This window comes from Schistocerca piceifrons, chromosome 2 (genome assembly GCF_021461385.2).
Source record: "Schistocerca piceifrons isolate TAMUIC-IGC-003096 chromosome 2, iqSchPice1.1, whole genome shotgun sequence".
NCBI classification, from domain to species: domain Eukaryota; kingdom Metazoa; phylum Arthropoda; class Insecta; order Orthoptera; family Acrididae; genus Schistocerca; species Schistocerca piceifrons.
Genome location: NC_060139.1, coordinates 611858315 through 611877431, shown reverse-complemented (window position 1 = coordinate 611877431; position 19117 = coordinate 611858315). Strand labels below are relative to the sequence as shown.

General features: G+C 41.4%; 1 protein-coding gene across 3 annotated transcripts in view; it reads right to left on the bottom strand.

The window, feature by feature from the left end:
- The window catches only part of LOC124773042 (patronin), a 399845-nt gene that overhangs the window by 80124 nt on the left and 300604 nt on the right, over positions 1–19117 (bottom strand). For all 3 annotated transcript variants that reach the window (XM_047249368.1, XM_047249369.1, XM_047249370.1), the window contains 3 exons: positions 14700–14887; positions 2985–3245; positions 1944–2233 (listed from right to left, as the gene is read on the bottom strand). In XM_047249368.1, the coding sequence (XP_047105324.1) occupies positions 1944–2233; positions 2985–3245; positions 14700–14887 (739 nt within the window). The remainder of the gene's footprint in view (positions 1–1943; positions 2234–2984; positions 3246–14699; positions 14888–19117) is intronic.

Here is a 19117-nt window from a genome sequence, read left to right as displayed (position 1 = left end):
TCAACACACTATGTGTACCACCAACACATCTCTCCAAAACAACAGAATGAATTGCCTTCCCCCCTTGGTGCCACCATACTTGCAAACTTCAGTTATCTGAGATTCTGCACAACCAAGATTCATTGCTGAAAATGATGTGATGCTGCTGCTCATCAACATCCTATCCTTCCCAAGTATGGCACCACTTTAGCTGTCAAGCTGGTGCCAGCAGTGCACTTTCTGTGTGCAATATATTGTGCCTCACTCCAGTCCTGGTTGCAGTGGCCATTTCTGTCACAGAGCACACATAGCCTACCATACTAAATTACTGTTGCTGCTGTATCTGTTTACTGACACCACAATGAAGACAAACCCTACATTTCATCATTTCTTTTGGGTATGGTACAATTCAAAACACAGAATATCTCACAGTCCCACACAGAATTGTCAAGAACAATACTGCACTTGAGTCAATTCAACAATGCTTGAAATGGACCTCCATACCGTTGCCAGGTGTTTTCCTCTTCCAAACAAGAGACTGATCCTGATTTTGTTCTTTCTTGGCGGCACTTCTCTACAATTTCGTGATTAAGAATCAGAAGGGACACTAACAATGATAGATTTTTCCCTACGTGGAATTTATAAATAACTATGAATTTAGTACACGTGTCTTGGGTGTGTAAAAATAACTTTTCACACAATCTCATGGTTTTTAGAACACACTCGGTATCACATCAACCTTTTATACTACACGCATCAATGACACCCAACACACATTTCAGTTTCAGCTATTCTAGATTGCTTTGGTGGTTCACTTTTCCCGTCGATACCATTTCAATAGAATGGTTGGAAAAACAAACACACACACACACACACACACACACACACACACACACACACACACACACGTGAAATCCAAGTCTATATCCAACACCAAGTCTATATCCAACACCAAGTCTATATCCAACACCAAGTCTATATCCAACACCAAGTCTATATCCAACACCAAGTCTATATCCAACACCAAGTCTATATCCAACACCAAGTCTATATCCAACACCAAGTCTATATCCAACACCAAGTCTATATCCAACACCAAGTCTATATCCAACACCAAGTCTATATCCAACACCAAGTCTATATCCAACACCAAGTCTATATCCAACACCAAGTCTATATCCAACACCAAGTCTATATCCAACACCAAGTCTATATCCAACACCAAGTCTATATCCAACACCAAGTCTATATCCAACACCAAGTCTATATCCAACACCAAGTCTATATCCAACACCAAGTCTATATCCAACACCAAGTCTATATCCAACACCAAGTCTATATCCAACACCAAGTCTATATCCAACACCAAGTCTATATCCAACACCAAGTCTATATCCAACACCAAGTCTATATCCAACACCAAGTCTATATCCAACACCAAGTCTATATCCAACACCAAGTCTATATCCAACACCAAGTCTATATCCAACACCAAGTCTATATCCAACAAGTTAACATAATATTAACAGATTTTCCTATCTCCTCTCAGAAGTAACACTTTAAAAGTAATTCTGAATATTTTCTACAATATTTTACTATGCACAGGGGAAAACCTGCACTTTGTTTAACAACACTTCAGAAATGAGCTCTGTCTGCAAAATATCAATGTTTCATCTTCTATAAAATTTGGTGTCAAGATAGAATATTTTACAAGAGAATATAACCAAACCGCAAAATTATTCTAGAATCAATGTGTTATATCAATCAAGTAAAATGGTCATTTGCCATAATGAAACTAATAGTATCTTCAGACAAAAATTTAGTAAGAAAGTTTTGATAGAATGTAAATACAAGCAGAGGACACCACTTTTTTTTGAATGTTTGTATTTATTTCCACACATGAGTTTCTACACACCAAGATCCATGCATTATTTAATTAAGTAATGTCTAAAGCTGCTTCAAACCTTTTTTGGTGATCTCTTCATCCTCAATGGTGGTTTTGGCCTCTTTGGTTGAGAGTCACCATCAAAAGAGATGTAAAACCCTTTCTCTGGTCCACTATCTCCAGGTGGGGAAATGTCAACATCACTACTCATTTTACTCTGAGGTAATTCTTCTGGATCATGCTTCTGGAAGGAGTTATGAGAAATAGTTGGTCGTGTTGGAGAAGGAATTCGGTATGTGCGACTGCCAGAAGTAATATGAAGTCCTTTTATATTTTTGGCCAGGCCTTCATCTGAAGAACTTGGTGCACCTACAAAATTGTAAATGTTCTCTTAGCTTTTCCAACAGTGACAGGGGAAAAAAGTTGTATAATAATTCTAAGAATTTCAGAATATACAATTTCAACCTAAAAAGGCATCTTTAAAATTAAGAACTCAGAACAGCAGCAGAACAGCTATTTGCAAGAAATTTATAAAAATGTCCCACCTCTCGCGAATACCACATCACAGTGAGGTAATGTCGGTTAGTCTGAAATTCAGGTCAGGTAACTGTTCTACACAACTGTCTCATGAAAGTAGTAAGAAATTGTTAATCCTCCCAATCTGCCACAAAGATAATACCTATATCTGTAATATGGATACGAGGATAGATTTCTAAGTACCAAATAAAAGAAGTGCTGAGCAGACAAACATCATGTAAGCATGTATGTACCAGCCCCCCCCCCCCCAGTTTTTTTTATATATATCCAAACTGTACTGTGTATTTTGTTCACATGAACCCGTAGCCACTTTATCTACATTATGTTACCATAAAAATGCTCAGACATTTGGGGATAGGGCAGAAAGGAAATAAGTGGGACATCCTACACTCCGTTCAAACAAAATAAAGAAATATCATAGTCACTTCATACAAAAAGAAGTTGCAACTGATGTTTTCCTTTTTTGCTTTCTCGTTGTTACTTAAAGTAAACAAAAATTGCTTCGGTAACTTCTTAACTATTAGGTAAGAATTTTCTGTTCAATGCCTTTTCTTTCCTGTAATAAGGAGATTACTGATGATACCTATAAAAGAAATGCTCTGTGGCTCCATATCATCAACAGATGGTGTTGGTACAGGCGCATGCATCACAGCAGGACTTTTGTTCTTCTCCAGCATTACTGTATCTCCAGGTGGTTGCTGTAGGCTTAGACCCCCTCTACCAGGAGCATCTCCACCGCCTCCTCGGTGCTGTGGAGATGCAGTTTGTTGCACGGGTGTGGAAATGAACATCCCACTAATAGGTGATGGCTCTGTCTGGTGTAGCTGGAAACCGCTACCACCTCCTGACGAAAAAAAGTGAATAAAATTTTGCTGTATCCATATGTGTAACATTTTGCTATTTATGTAAGATTTTAAGACAATTACTCAAGTTTTACTTTGGATATACAGTTGAATATCTATCACAGTATCTTTTCTGAAAGCCTGAAAGTAATGCAGGGATACAATTTTTGGAAACAAGTGTTGCAGAGTACTCATAGGAACACAAACAATATCTTAGATATTTTCCATGGACAGAAGCACAGTTATACAATCAGAGAAGTTGAGACCAGGAATTATAGTACCTATGTTATCCACAATTCAACAGCTAACAAATTCTTTCTACTTGTATTCAAGTGAAAATGCTACTGGACTGACATAGATCATAAGCTCTCTGTGAACATAAATTTTGATACTACAAGCAATCATCTTCATCTTCAATAAGAATTAACAAATCAGTTTCTGAATGAGTAGTTTATCAGGGGCTATACATGTTAACATTTGTTTTAATGATGAGTTGGTGGCAGACATAAATCAACTGTTTGACATACAACAAGACAGTTGAGCATAGTTTCTCTGTGTCTTCCACTGCCAACTGACATGGAAACACACACAATAGTAATCAACACGGAAGAGAGACTTTTTTTCCATCACAAATACTTTATTGGAACAACTGTGGCTAACCTAGAAATTTGCCTCCTTTCAGGTTTTGTTTCTGAAATTTTCAGCAACTGGCAAGTAGTTTTATAAGTTTTTACTTATGTAAGTCTATACAACAAATTGATACGTCATCTGCCATAATGAAACTAATAGTATCTTCAGACAAAAATTTAGTAAGAAAGTTTTGACAGAATGTAAATACAAGCAGAGGAGGCCATTCACCAAACATCAGAAGCTATGAGTCATCGAAAGGCACACATGAAAGAGAAAAAAAATTTGCTGGCTTTCAGAATAAATTTGTTGTCAAGCTAGAGTACACACACACACACACACACACACACACACACACACACACACACACACACACAAAGTGTGTGCCACTATCTGGACACACAATGTGGGCTCACATTTCGGCAGGTGGACTAGAGTAGGGTGGGTGTTGTATTGAATGGCATGGGTACAGCAGGAGAGAGGTGGGAGGCAGAAAGAAAAGCTTGGGGTGGGTAACTAGCAGCTCAGAGGGAAGCAGCAGGTTTTCTGGCTAGGAACACAGGAGAGAGGAGTGGTAGGTACATAGGCTTGGCATATGATGCATGGGTACCAGAGTTAGTGGGTTGTGGCAAATGAGGAAGATGATTTGGAGACGTGGAAGGTGGTGCAGGACAGAGGAAGGGAAATGTTGGGTGGAGGGTGTGGAGACGGTGGGTTACCACAGATTGAGGCCAGAAGTATTGTCAGGAGTGAAGGACATTTTGCAAGGGTAACTCTCATCTTTGTAGTTCAGGGAAGCTGCCGGTGGATGGAAGGTTGTGAAGCAGCCAATGAACTCTAACACATGGTGCTCAGCAGCATGTTGCACCACCATGTGGATTGTGGCAAATGACGTTTACTCATCATCACAGTAGTTTCACCATCTTAATTTGTTGATGCAGCGGCTGGACTTACGATCATGTGTTGGGTATTGATTGCATGCTGTTGTAAGTATTTGGTTAAATGTGATTATTTAAAATGTGTTACAGAGTACCAATACAAAAGCAATGACCTACACCAATGATGAAACAAGTGGCAAAGATGATACCAGAATTTTTTGACAAACAGTCATAGCTGTTCGAGAGGCAAAGATGCCACAGAACGTGGAAGATGGCCACGAGAAGAAGGTACAAAGGCCATCCAAAATAATTATTTATTTGTTAAAAGTAATGGTAGCACAGAACATCTGTTTGCTTAAGTGGTTCGATAAAGGTGTAACACGTGTCTTCTAGTCACAGTGGAGATGGTATGCTGACAGTCACAGTTAGCAGCTAGGCAGACAGCCACATCTTATGGTCTAGTGGGTTCCCTTTGTTTGTAATTAAATTCCTATAGCGGGAGATCTTTCTAAATAGTGATGTAAAGAGTGGGCATATATAATACGTTGGATTGCAACATTTCAATGAGAGGACTGTATTCAGACCAAGCACTTACTGTTGGTCCATGATTTGAGTTATGGTCAGATACTGATTTGAATTTTACAATGATTTTGGCTGGGCTAATTTGAGTGCGTGCCCTTTTGTTTTACATGTAATTAGCACACTCTGAGAGGACTGCGTGTTTGCTGAGTTTATTTGCGGGATTGGCACACACTAAGATGATAGAAAGGGTGCACTGTTTGTATAAAAGATCGATGGCGATTTACATTGAGAGTAGTGACTATTTGCAAAATATCTGATTGAATAGAAAATAGAAAATTTCTGAATGGAACTATATTTTGGTTGTACAGTGTGGATTTTTTGTAAGTTGTCAAGATATTTCCAGTAACAGTTCAATAATAATAATAATAATAATAATGCAATGGGACCATATATGCAAGCACATCACAGTATTATCATTATTTTCAGCTTTGAAGTGGCATGTGACCATTACATTAAGGAATGGCAATGGGACGCCATATGCCAACACCTGAAAAGGTTTAATTTTGCTTGGATTGTTTACGCCAGGGCTCAAAGTGGTGGTGGCACTCAAGTTTTTTGTTTGAGTTTTTTTATTTTAATTGTTGTATCTGAGGACATGGATTGTTGGCACTCCCACTGCTGTTGACTTCTGATATATGCATACAAAGATAATAAAGCTTCAGTACATTAAAAGGAAATAAAAAGAATTCCCAAGTATTATTTGAAGAAAAATAGAGTTATCCCCAAAATAATTTGAGTCTCAAAAGAAAAGAAAGAATACAATAAAATAAAAACTGTACTTTAAAAAGTACAGACAAGGTATAACTGTAAAGATATTAGTAGTAAACTGTTAAACAATGGAAAATCCAGGATGTCTGGTTTTATTGTAGTTATCTGTTAATTACTTGAGTGGGAAGAACAAAGTTCAGAGATGCTGTTTGTTAGTAATACATCTAGCTTGACAATATTATTTGTTTAGAATTTTGTGAATGAAAATGAATAAATGAAGAAATAATTTCTTAAGCTGTGGTTTGCCCTGAATAAATTAACTTTAAAAAACAAAATAAAAAAAGAATGTAGCTGAGAGAGAGAGAGAGAGAGAGAGAGAGAGAGATATTAATCATTACATGATTTTAGTTATTCACAACTGCCAGTGATGTAATAGTCAGGGGGTTGAACTATGGTTCCTCCAGGACATATGCAAGTTACCTGAAGATACTAGCATTAATAATTTAGGATTAAAGGAGACCACTCACTGAATAGCAGAAGCTTTGAGTTATCAACAGGAAGGTAGGTAGGTACGTAGGTAGGTAGGCAGGCAGGCAGGGGCTCTGAGGGAGGCAGCAAATTTTCTGCTGGGAAACTTTCTGTTTCTTATACTATCTGGGCACTTCCTGCATGCAGCCATGTCTGACTTATTAAGGGGAACACAACAATTCTACATCTGCCAGCTGAGATTGAGGAATTTGCACCCAATACCGTTACAGAATCAACTGAGGCTCCAGTTAGACCTTCCATTCTGCTCCTAACCGGAGGACTAAGACTGAATCTGGGTATGATGCTACAAAATAGTCAGCTTAGCCTGCACCCCATGTGCAATGCTAGTTGGCTTCCCCAAATGGAACCGAGGAGGGTGGTCTCAGAGCACAAGCAGCAGTCATCATCCATGGCACTATATGCCACTGTTCGCAGCCGACTGCAACCAGTGTACTTTATAGCCACCAGCAGAGCCTCCTCCATGCCTCAGACGAAACGTACTGTGCCAAAAGGCAGTCATAGCAGTGTACACTAAAAAAAAGTATATTATCTACATTGTGTGAAATGATTTTTTTTGCATTCAATATTTTACCTGGAAAAGAATAATAAACTGATTAACATCTGTTTACAGCGTTGGCACCCCACTAAGGCACACTTTGTTGCTTGATTTGTTCCATTCATGGTTGTCAAATCACTGTTACAGCATGTAGTGGTTACTTGTCATTTGCAGACATCGCTTTTGGCAGATAACTTAACAGTTGTGAACCCTTTCAGAGTGTGCTTTGTTTCTCTGTATGGCAAGTTTACTTTGTGCCACATAATGTGTGAAGCTTGCAGTGGAAGTGTGGAGGAAAGTTGCTAACATTTAAGATCAGTGATCTGCTCATGTTCTGCATGCAGGAGTATTTTAAGAAGGCGAGACAGAATGGTGTGACCTAACTACCTCTAATGAAGATGACTGAAAGAACTATAAATGCTTTGAAGATAGATAAAAACAATGTTCTGAAAGTTTGTGAGGAAAAATACTGTGCAGAACAGGTAGGGACTAGTTCATCTAAGCTAAAGACATCTGGTAAAAAGAGGAAGATAAAAGAACAATTCATGAACTTGGACTTGGTCCAAAAAAGATGCCGTTTATCGCCATACACATAGATATTACAAGAGAAAAGAAGATACATCAATAAAAAAACTACATGTACTTGGGAAGAACTTAAACTGCTTACTTTGTTATTTTAATGTTGTTAGTTATTGCATTCACATGATGTTTTCAGATCCACTTGCGCATTCCTCTCACACAAAATTATCATTATTGTAGATAGTGCACATCCTGCTGCTTTTGTTCAGATGTGCAAATAATAGTTAAACAAAATTATTTTATACATAGGAGTGCCAGTGGCAAGGATACTATAACCCCGTAAAGAGAACTCAATACTGCAGGTTAATAGGAAGTGTGGGAAGAGAGCCCAGTAGGGAATTGCACAGATGTTGCTATACAACTGTACTGCGAGCACGCACATTGGCAAACTGACAATGTCGCCCCATTCCACTCTCAACTGTGGTTTGCTGTCAACCACTTTGTTATTCTGATCCAGGTATAGTCTTCTCAACCCCACCTTTGTTTAACAAGCATTTTTCTGCAACTGACACTGCATCAACTTATGGAGTATAATAGAGTCAAGAGACTGGCCAAAGGAGCGCTTTTAACATGTAATAGAATGACATGTTGAGATATGGATAACATGCTTAATGGGTCTGTTAACATTAGGCTTCCAGCTTACCATGACAAATGTTATGTCTAGCAGGCTAAAACTGTGACTGTCTAATACGAGGTACACTCCTGAACAACTGCACATCTATAAAGGCTGGTTGTGTCATCAGATTTGAAGAGCATGGAGAACATGCCAAATTTCAGGGTTAGCATTCATACGCTCTGGTCAAAACCTGTAAGCTGCATAGCAGGAATGATTGGATATTGATCTCGGGTGATTCCACAGGAGCTAAATGTGTTTTCAGATGGCAGATGAAAGCGATCAGATGTCTATTAGGATTCATGCCCAGAGAGATCTGCGGAAGCTACTTTATGACACTGCCCAGCCTGTACATATAACTTTTTAATGTATGCTACAGAACAAGTGGAAAAATTCAAGATGATACTTAATAGAGATACTTAATTAAGAAACAACTGACAAGTACAGGGAAAAGGAATACAGTAGAAGAAGAATGGGTAGTTTCGAAAGATGGAATAGTGAAGGCAGCAGAGGATCAAGTAGGTAAAAAGACAAGGGCTAGTAGAAATCCTTGAGTTACTCAATATATACTGAATTTAATCGATGAAAGGAGAAAATATAAAAATGCAATAAATGAAGCAGGTGAAAGGGAATACAAACATTTAAAAAATGAGATCGAGGAAAAAGTGCAAAATGGCTAAGCAGGAATGACTAGAGGACAAATGTAAGGACGCAGAAGCATATACCACTAGGGTAGGACAGATGCTGCCTAAAGGAAAATTAAACAAACCTTTGGAGAAAAGAGAACCGCCTGTATGAACATCAAGCGCTCAGACGGAAAACCAGTCCTAAACAAAGAAGGGAAAGCAGAAAGATGGAAAGAGTATATAAAGGGTTTATACAAGGGAGATGGACTTGAGGCAATATTATGGAAATGGAAGAAGATATAGATGAAGATAAAGATGAGAAGGGAGATATGATGCTGCATGAAGAATTTGACAAAGCACTGAAAGACTTAATTCGAAACAAGGCCCTGGCAGTAGACAACATTCCATTAGAGCTACTGATAGCCTTGGGAGAGCCAACCAGACAAAACTCTTCCATCTGGTGAGTAAGACGTATGAGACAAGTGAAACACCCTCAGACTTCAAGAATAATATAATAATTCCAAATCCAAAGAAAGCAGGTGCTGACAGGTGTGAAAATTACTGAACTATCAGTTTAATAACTCACATTTGCAAAATACTAACACGAATCCTTTACAGAAGAATGGAAAAACACGTAGAAGCCAAACATGTAGAAGCCGACCTCGTGGAAGATCAGTCTGGATTAAGGAGAACTGTTGGAACACACAACGAAATACTGACCCTACGATTTCTTATAGAAGATAGGTTAAGGAAGAGCAAACCTACATTTATAGCATTTGTAGGCTTAGAGAAAGCTTTTGACAATGTTGACTGAAATAAACTCTTTCAAATTCTGAAGGTGGCAGGGGTAACAGGTTTTTTACAATTTGTACAGAAACCAGATAGCAGTTGTAAGAGTTGAAGGGCACGAAAGGGAAGCAGTGGTTGAAAAGGGAGTGTGACAGGGTTGTAGCCTACCCCGATGTTATTCAATCTGTATACTGAGCAAGCAGTAAAGGAAATAAAAGAAAAATTTGGAATACGGATTAGGGTCCAGGGAGAAGAAATAAAACTCTTGAGGTTTGCTGACGACATTGTCAGAGACAGCAAAACACTTGGAATATCAACTGAACGGAATGGACAGTCTTGAAAAGAGGATATAAGATGAACAACAATGGAATGTAGATGAATTAAATCAGAAGATGCTGAGGGAATTAGATTAGGAAACGAGTCACTTAAGGTAGTAAAGGAGTTTTGTTATTCGGGAAGCAAAATAACTGATGTTGGCCGAAGTAGGGAAGATATAAAATGTAGACTAGCAATGGCATAAAACTTTTCTGATGAAGAGAAATTTGTTAACATCAAGTATAGATTTAAGTGTCAGAAAGTCCTTTCTGAAAGTATTTGTATGGGCTGTAGCCATGTATGGAAGTGAAATGTGGGTGATAGTTCAAACAAGAAGAGAATAGAAGCTTTTGAAATAAGGTGCTGCAGAACAATGCTGAAGATTATATGGGTAGACCACATAACTAATGAGGTGGTACTGAATAGAATTGGGGAGGAGAGAAATTTGTGGCACAACCTGATTAGAAGAAGGGATCAGTTGGTAGGACACATTCTGAGGCATCAAAGGATCCCCATTTTAGTACTGGAGGAAGGGGGGGGGGGGGGGGGGGGTAAAAATCATAGAGGAAGACCAAGAGATGAATACAGTAAACACATTCAGAAGGATGTAGATTGCAATAGTTACTCGGAGATGATGGAAGGCCCCACAGGATAGAATAACATGGAGAGCTGCATCAAACCAGTCTTTGGACTGAAGACCACAACAACAACAACAACAACAACAACAACAGCTTAATGTACATGTATGCAACATCTGGAACCGTCACTTGTTGGATTTACCTTTCTCAAGACTTGCTATAGTCCATACTTACATGCTAACTACTTCAGCATAATTTTTTTCAATAAATTATCACACTCAGATAGTACAGTACCATTAAATAAATTTAAGACTGTATTACAAATTTATCTAAAATGCAATTAATTCTATTCAACTGAAGAATATCTAGAAACCAACCATTATTTAGCTGACTAAACAAGGAGATTTTTTTCCCAAAATCCTGCATTAAAAAAATACAGGGTTGTCTTACATTCACAGGTAAAGCTTTGGCTGCCAAGGTCAACATATTAACATTGTGTAACAGCTTAGTTACGTGTTTTCTTACACACACAGATGAAGCTTTGGTAAGTGACGTCATACACAAATTTTATTTGACAATTTCAGGAAGGTGAGAAGAGGTTACTGGCACCCAGATGGTCAAATATGGACGGTAATGGCGATCAGGCAGCAAATTCTGTCATGCTGCCAAATATGGGAACACATCCTGATACCTTGATTTTTATGAAATCTACCATGTTTGTGCCTGGATTTAAATGAGATCAGAACTGAACCAATTTTATAAATGGACAAATACTCGGCTATAGTATACATTCCTACAGGAGACAAATTAATTCTACTATGAAAATGTTACATAGAATGCACGAAAAGTGTCATAATAAATGGAACACGAAGTTCAAATTGTATCGACAAAATGGATGTAAGTCACAACATAGACTTTGTTGATAAATGTAGATCTACAAGTTTGTGGAACACAATTGGTTCATGCCCATACAAAACTATTCTTTGTGATGTGCAGGCCACCAACAACAGTGCAGCTACAAGAAAATTTGATGTCACAGAAGAAAATGTTCATAGGTGGTGTCAGATGAACAATAAATTCTGGATCGCTATTCTATGCACCAAACTTTCTGGGGATCAAATATCAGAAGGTTTCATGAACTCAAGAAGCAGGTTGTTTAATATTTGTGACAGAGATACAATTATGGTCTACTGATTCTTTGAGTAATAGAAATAAAGAGAAATTTTCCATCTGCTTGCATTGCAGAACTCAACGCATGTACAAGCTGGCATATTTGATGATTCTGATGATGATGATGATGATGGGGACGGGAATGGGCTGACATTAAAGTGCAGAACAATGCAAGATCAGTGACTTCCTACAGCTTTCAACAAAAAGCTATACTGCACAACACAATTAATTGGTCACTCTTTTGAAAACACAAAATTCTCTCCCATTGCCACACAGAAGTTTGAAGTTTGGCTTGAACCTACAACCTTCCTCTGGAATGGTACAAAGACGTGACACCCTGCGGCTTCACCCTCAGGCTCAGTGTGGCTTCAAATGGCAAGATATCAATGCAAATGAACAAAATACCAAAGCTCAGAAGTTCATGAGAGGTGTAAGGTGGGTTAATGATGTTATATTGACACCAAATTTCAGAGCAATTCTGCCCAATGCTGCTGTAATTGGGTCACACAATGGGAAGGTCATCACACTCCCTTTTACCCAAATTTCACTACTTTTGAGGTATCTGCAATGGTGGTCAGCATTGAAATCATTCGGTTCTCTTACGGGTGGCCGATGAAAACATTTCAGATACATCACCACTCAGTATTGAAATGTAAAGGCCTCGTGGTGTGGGAGGAGGGGGGGCATGAATAAAACCCCCTCTTCCTTTGGGGCTTTGACTCCCATATATTTTGCAGTGTGCATAGCAACAGAATTACGTTCCTGACAACCTTTGACACTACAGGCTTCTGCTGCCCCCTCCCCATTTCAATCAACTCTTTGCTACTGTGACCACCATTTTTGCTTTGGTGTATAGGCTGGAACCACCAGTGACCGTTTAAAACTATTCAACAAAATGTAAACGTGAGCTGAAGCAGCAAAAGGGGTGTTTATGCTTGTTCAGTCCTTTTGTGGCGTGATCACGGATGGATAGACATTGATACATGCAAGAGTAAAATGGCAAAAGTCCCCTCTAAAATCAACCCCCACCCCCTTCCTCACCAGCTTGGCAACACCCTCGTTGCCACCAGTGCTCCTTCGTTGAGCACTTTAAATATGTGCTTGTACAGAGACAGTCAGTCTATGATTCTCACGAGCCAGGGTGATAAGTAACCTTTTTGACACATCTCAGACGAGCGATCCTATGTTGCTGAACTAGCGTCTGCTGTTTGTATGTGAAAGCTAAGGGGTGTCTAAAGGGATGCCTGTCACACTGTGACTGTTTGTAACAACTTTTGTAGGTGGCTCTTAGATAATTTACATGAATAAAACAGTTTGTAAATTAATGTGTCAATAACTGTCCATAAATGTGATAAAACACAATAGATTAAAAATATTTATGCCTCACGGAGCCTCTTCGAAAAATGGGGTTGTCTTATATTCAAGATTGCTTTTGTTCGGGCAAACATCGCACAAGATTTTCCCAAGCAATAAGGAATACCCTTTAGTTTTTAAATTAGCTGGCTATTTTCTGTGTATATAATTGATTTTTTTTATAAAACTTGACTCTACTGTTATCTTCGATGAAGTTAATTTTATGAGAAATATTGAAATGTGAATAAAGATTCTGATTCAATCTACTTTCAGAAATTTGTTCACATGCTGTCAAGACCTTTGGACACAGTATGTGGTATTAGGACTGAAGTATGCTTTTTACGAGTAATAAACTCATTAACCACTGCGAGCTATACTTGTTGCATCTTAACCGCCTGAAGGAAGAGTATCATTGACATTGGCATATTTTTTTGTGATTCAGTTCTATCTACTGTCACAACCAACATTAAAATTATTGATTGTATATCTTAAAATGGTTTTGCAGCACAAAATACTACACTTTTGGGCATCTAATGATTGGAAACCTCATTACATACCTAGAAAATTTACTCGGCATTTGAAGCTTTCTTTACAAAGAATAAAGCAGAACAACATTCTTACATCAAGCAATAAAAATAATTTTATCTATTTTGTAAAATAATGACCACTTTCCAATAGTGAGAGTCATAAATGAACTAACTTTGCTCACTTCTCGTATTAGAAGACATTTAACAACCGTCAAACCACTACTTTGATATCAATGCCACATAGTTTCAAAGGGTGGTACTACAACGAGACACCGATGGCAGCGCCCTCTAGCTGGTGCTGTGCAGCTCGACGAGCTCCGCGACTGCTTCAGCCCATTTGATCAGGTGCAGTCACCCAGGACACTTTGCTTCAACTTCGCACCACCTTGCAAGTTATGTAATATGTTTGCATATGTTCATCCACTAGTAAAAGTGCTTTAAATGTATCTGCAGTACCGAGAGATTAGTACCTTTTCCTTCTTCCTGTTCCTTACCCAAGCGCCGCCTCCCAGGTGGGATACAAAAACTACAATAGATTTTACCACATATTTTAGAGGCACTGAAGCCTACTGGTTTTGCAGGTCTCAGTAAAACCTCAGTTCCCATAACAAATTTGTGACATCTTCATACAGGCAGCTACTCAAATTTTTGACACAGTCCTGCCACCCCACACCCACCCACCCGTCCACCCCCTCCAACCCCCACCCCTCTGAGTGCGCTCACAAACTACAAAACAAACAAATTGTATTTTCAAAAAAAAATCTACACATATGATTAACCATAACTAGATTAATGAACATTATAAGAAATTACCATCACAAAATGTCTGGTACCAACAAGAAATGAAATAGCAAATGAATACTGAACACTATATGTTTCTCAGCAATTGAAATATTATACTTGCAAACCCTTTTCATAGACAAACGAAATGAAAGACACTAGTGAAACTAAATCACTTTGGTGACAGTTGTATACAAAAACTTCAAAGCTTGGTAAACTAAAATAATGTAAGAAAGCTCCTACAAACCATGTAGATGATATCCTTGTTCACCATTGTGGTATCTGCTATCACCACCTCCATCGTATGCTGTAACATGTCCCATACTATGTTTCGTTTCATGTAGTACAAAACCACCTCCTATATTCCCAAGAAGTTGCGGTGCAGGGTACGTTGGAAGCTGCTGCTGAAGGTGAATTGGCGCAGGTTGCTGATACCTGAGAATTAATAAAATGGTGTTTTACTGCAACGTAACAACTTTCAAGCCTTATCCAGTTCGAAATTCCTTGACAATGATATATTAATGAATCTTGTTGCTGCTGTTTCAAACCTCCTAAAAAAGCTGAGTACCTTTAGAAACTTAAACCAACAGGCCACCTCAATAATGAGCAGTTAACACAATGTTTTCTTTTTTCTCCACAGACAGGCAGAGGGGAAGGAGGGAGGGAGTGGGGGTGGCGAGGGAGAGGCGGCGAGGGAGGGAGGGAGGGAGTGGGGGTGGCGAGGGAGAGGCGGTGAGGGAGGGAGGGAGGGAGGGAGTGGGGGTGGCGAGGGAGAGGCGGCGAGGGAGGGAGGGAGAGGCGGCGAGGGAGGGAGGGAGAGGCGGCGAGGGAGGGAGGGAGAGGCGGCGACGGAGGGAGGGAGAGGCGGCGACGGAGGGAGGGAGAGGCGGCGACGGAGGGAGGGAGAGGCGGCGAGGGAGGGAGGGAGGGAGGGGCGGCGAGGGAGGGAGGGAGGGAGGGAGGGAGGGGCGGCGAGGGAGGGAGGGAGGGAGGGAGGGAGGGGCGGCGAGGGAGGGGCGGCGAGGGAGGGAGGGAGGGAGGGAGGGAGGGAGAGGCGGCGAGGGAGGGAGGGAGGGAGAGGCGGCGAGGGAGGGAGGGAGGGAGGGAGAGGCGGCGAGGGAGGGAGGGAGGGAGGGAGAGGCGGCGAGGGAGGGAGGGAGGGAGAGGCGGCGAGGGAGGGAGGGAGGGAGGGAGAGGCGGCGAGGGAGGGAGGGAGGGAGGGAGGGAGGGAGGGAGAGGCGGCGAGGGAGGGAGGGAGGGAGGGAGAGGCGGCGAGGGAGGGAGGGAGGGAGGGAGAGGTGGCGAGGGAGGGAGGGAGGGAGGCGGCGAGGGAGGGAGGGAGGGAGGGAGGGAGAGGCGGCGAGGGAGGGAGGGAGGGAGGGAGGGAGAGGCGGCGAGGGAGGGAGGGAGGGAGGGAGGGAGGGAGAGGTGGTGAGGGAGGGAGGGAGGGAGGGAGGGAGGGAGGGAGGGAGGGAGAGGCGGCGAGGGAGGGAGGGAGGGAGGGAGAGGCGGCGAGGGAGGGAGGGAGGGAGGGAGGGAGGGAGGGAGAGGCGGCGAGGGAGGGAGGGAGGGAGGGAGAGGCGGCGAGGGAGGGAGGGAGGGGGGAGGGAGGGAGGGAGAGGCGGCGAGGGAGGGAGGGAGGGAGGGAGGGAGGGAGGGAGGGGGGAGGGAGGGAGAGGCGGCGAGGGAGGGAGGGAGGGAGGGAGGGGCGGCGAGGGAGGGAGGGAGGGGCGGCGAGGGAGGGAGGGAGGGGCGGCGAGGGAGGGAGGGAGGGAGGGGCGGCGAGGGAGGGAGGGAGGGAGAGGCGGCGAGGGAGGGAGGGAGGGAGAGGCGGCGAAGGAGGGAGGGAGGGAGGGAGGGAGAGGCGGCGAGGGAGGGAGGGAGGGAGAGGCGGCGAGGGAGGGAGGGAGGGAGAGGCGGCAAGGGAGGGAGGGAGAGGAGTGGTGGGGAGGGAGGGAGAGGTGTGGTGGGGAGGGAGGGAGAGGTGTGGTGGGGAGGGAGGGAGAGGTGTGGTGGGGAGGGAGGGAGAGGAGTGGTGGGGAGGGAGGGAGAGGAGTGGTGGGGAGGGAGGGAGAGGAGTGGTGGGGAGGGAGGGAGAGGAGTGGTGGGGAGGGAGGGAGAGGAGTGGTGGGGAGGGAGGGAGAGGAGTGGTGGGGAGGGAGGGAGAGGAGTGGTGGTGAGGGAGGGAGAGGAGTGGTGGTGAGGGAGGGAGAGGAGGGGTGGTGAGGGAGGGAGAGGAGGGGTGGTGAGGGAGGGAGAGGAGGGGTGGTGAGGGAGGGAGAGGAGGGGTGGTGAGGGAGGGAGAGGAGGGGTGGTGAGGGAGGGAGAGGAGGGGTGGTGAGGGAGGGAGGGAGGGAGAGGAGGGGTGGGGTGGGGGGAAGCAGACGGTCAGAGAGAGAATAGGAGAGGGGCAGACGGGCATAGAGAGGGAGGCAGAGTCCGGGAGAAATGGACTTGGAGAAGATGGGAAGGAGTACATACCCAGGCAGGTACTCAGCTAGTTTTCCTGGTCCTCATCTTTTACTTTGGTTTCAATGTCATTTGTAGATGCATAAGCCCTGACAATGGTAACTTTGTGGCCATATTTTGAGTTCTTTACAGTCTTTATCCTATCATCAATTTCCTCCCAGCATTTGATATCTCTTCTGAGCTTCTAATGGACAGCTATTGAAAGCCCTCTCTTGGCTCTTTCCTTGTTTCTAACATCACTGTAAAAATGAAAGTAATATGCTTATTTTCCCTTTTCCTTCCCTTTACACCTTTGTTTCATTAAGGAAACACACATCTAACTGAAAACTTCATTGTTCTTGGAATACTTCTCTTTTCTTTGTACCCAAACCCTGCGCTTTACACACATCTTATATTGTTTTGATCTTATCAAATTAATTTGCAAGCCAACTTCCAAACCCCCTTTTTTAAGTTCTTCCATTTGTTGTTGAAGGTTATCTGCACTTTCATCAGAAAAACTAAGGTGGTTCAGGTATGTCCCATCAATATATATTTATTATTTCACCACTTTACGTATGTGGAAACTTCGTCTAGGACTAATGAGAATGGTTTTTGGATATGGCATCTCCTTGTACTATCCCTCTTTCAAGTGTGAAGTACTCAGCATTCTGGTGATGTTTATTGGAACTTGGCAAATGAAATCTTCATCATATTAACATATGTCAAATGAATCCTTTGTTTCTCAAGGTTGTAAGTACCAGTATCATTAAAGTAACATCAACGGCGTTATCAAAATCTAGGAACACCAGATGAAACAATTCATATTCATTACTCTGATCTGTAATGCATTCACAAGCTGCAAATAGTCATTTGCACTATATCCACTTCTAAAGTCAGCTTGTTCCTTTGCGATCCAGTGTAGTTTCTGTGCACCTGACGATATTTTAATGAATATCTTTTACATTATGGACAGGGGGCTGATGGGTCCTATTTGAGGTCACGCTTTCTTGCATCTCATGAAGACCAGACCCCACATTCTGCAAGTTCCTATTATATCTGTTTGCCTCCAGTTTTAACCATCTCAATTGAAACATCATTGACCTCCAGTCATGGTTCCATTCTTCATAACTTAACTGGCTCTCCCTGTCTCATTTGTCATTACTTCCCAAATATAATTATTTTCAGAATGAGGTATTTGTGTTCTTATTCATGTCTTGAACAATACAAGTTTGAATGACATCTTTCAATGCTTACTCAGTTGGCTTGTTGCCATAAGTTAATGTTTTGTTTGCAATCTTGACTGATAAAATAAGGTATCCATCCAACAAATTTCTGTATTAATATTTTTCTTTCTTAATGGTTTCATCACACTCTCTCAAATCCATTAAAAGAAACTGACAAATTGTTTTGTTCGACTGAGCATAATCTATCACATTCCTATTATCATTTGCTTAAATATCTAACCACCTTTATAACACCTGCTTTGTTGAATTTGACATATCATTTTCTTTTGCTTCCTTCCTTTGCCTTCTGCACATGTACCTTTGTCCAAGAAAGCCGATTTGTTAATTCAAATGCAAAACAGTAATTTCTTCTGAAGCAGTTTGAAAAATACTATTCACGCGGAACATCTCTCACAAATATTACGAGGTAAAGTCTCCTGATAGACATCATATTACATTACTTAGTTTCGTAAAAAATATTAATAGTAGTGACATTCAATTTTTGGTAAAATATGATTATATGTAACATTAAATCAGATTGCTTGCTGAATAAAAAAGTACCTATGTGACAGGAAATGCAGTTAGCACCATGGAGCACAAGGAAATTTAATAGAACAACAAGAAGCAGGAAGCATGTGCAAAAACATGAGGTGGGAATTGCTTATATGGAAGGAACAAACTTTGTTAGATTATCACTGTATGTCTGAAAATTCTTAATTTCAGTGATGGTTAGTAACACCATTACTTTTAACACATTTTATATAACATCAGTTGCATCATTAGCCATGTGTGTATGCTGTAGCAGATTTGCTCTTAAAGTGTACATCTTTTTTGATGAACATTTAAAAACATGAAAGGAAACATTTGTATCAGGATAAGAAAATGCCAACTGGCATGAGATTGCAAGCATTTATCAAGAAATTTAGCCACATAATTGCAGTTCGACAACTGTGAGATACAAAAAGTTATTTCACTGTCTTGTTTAACACTTTCT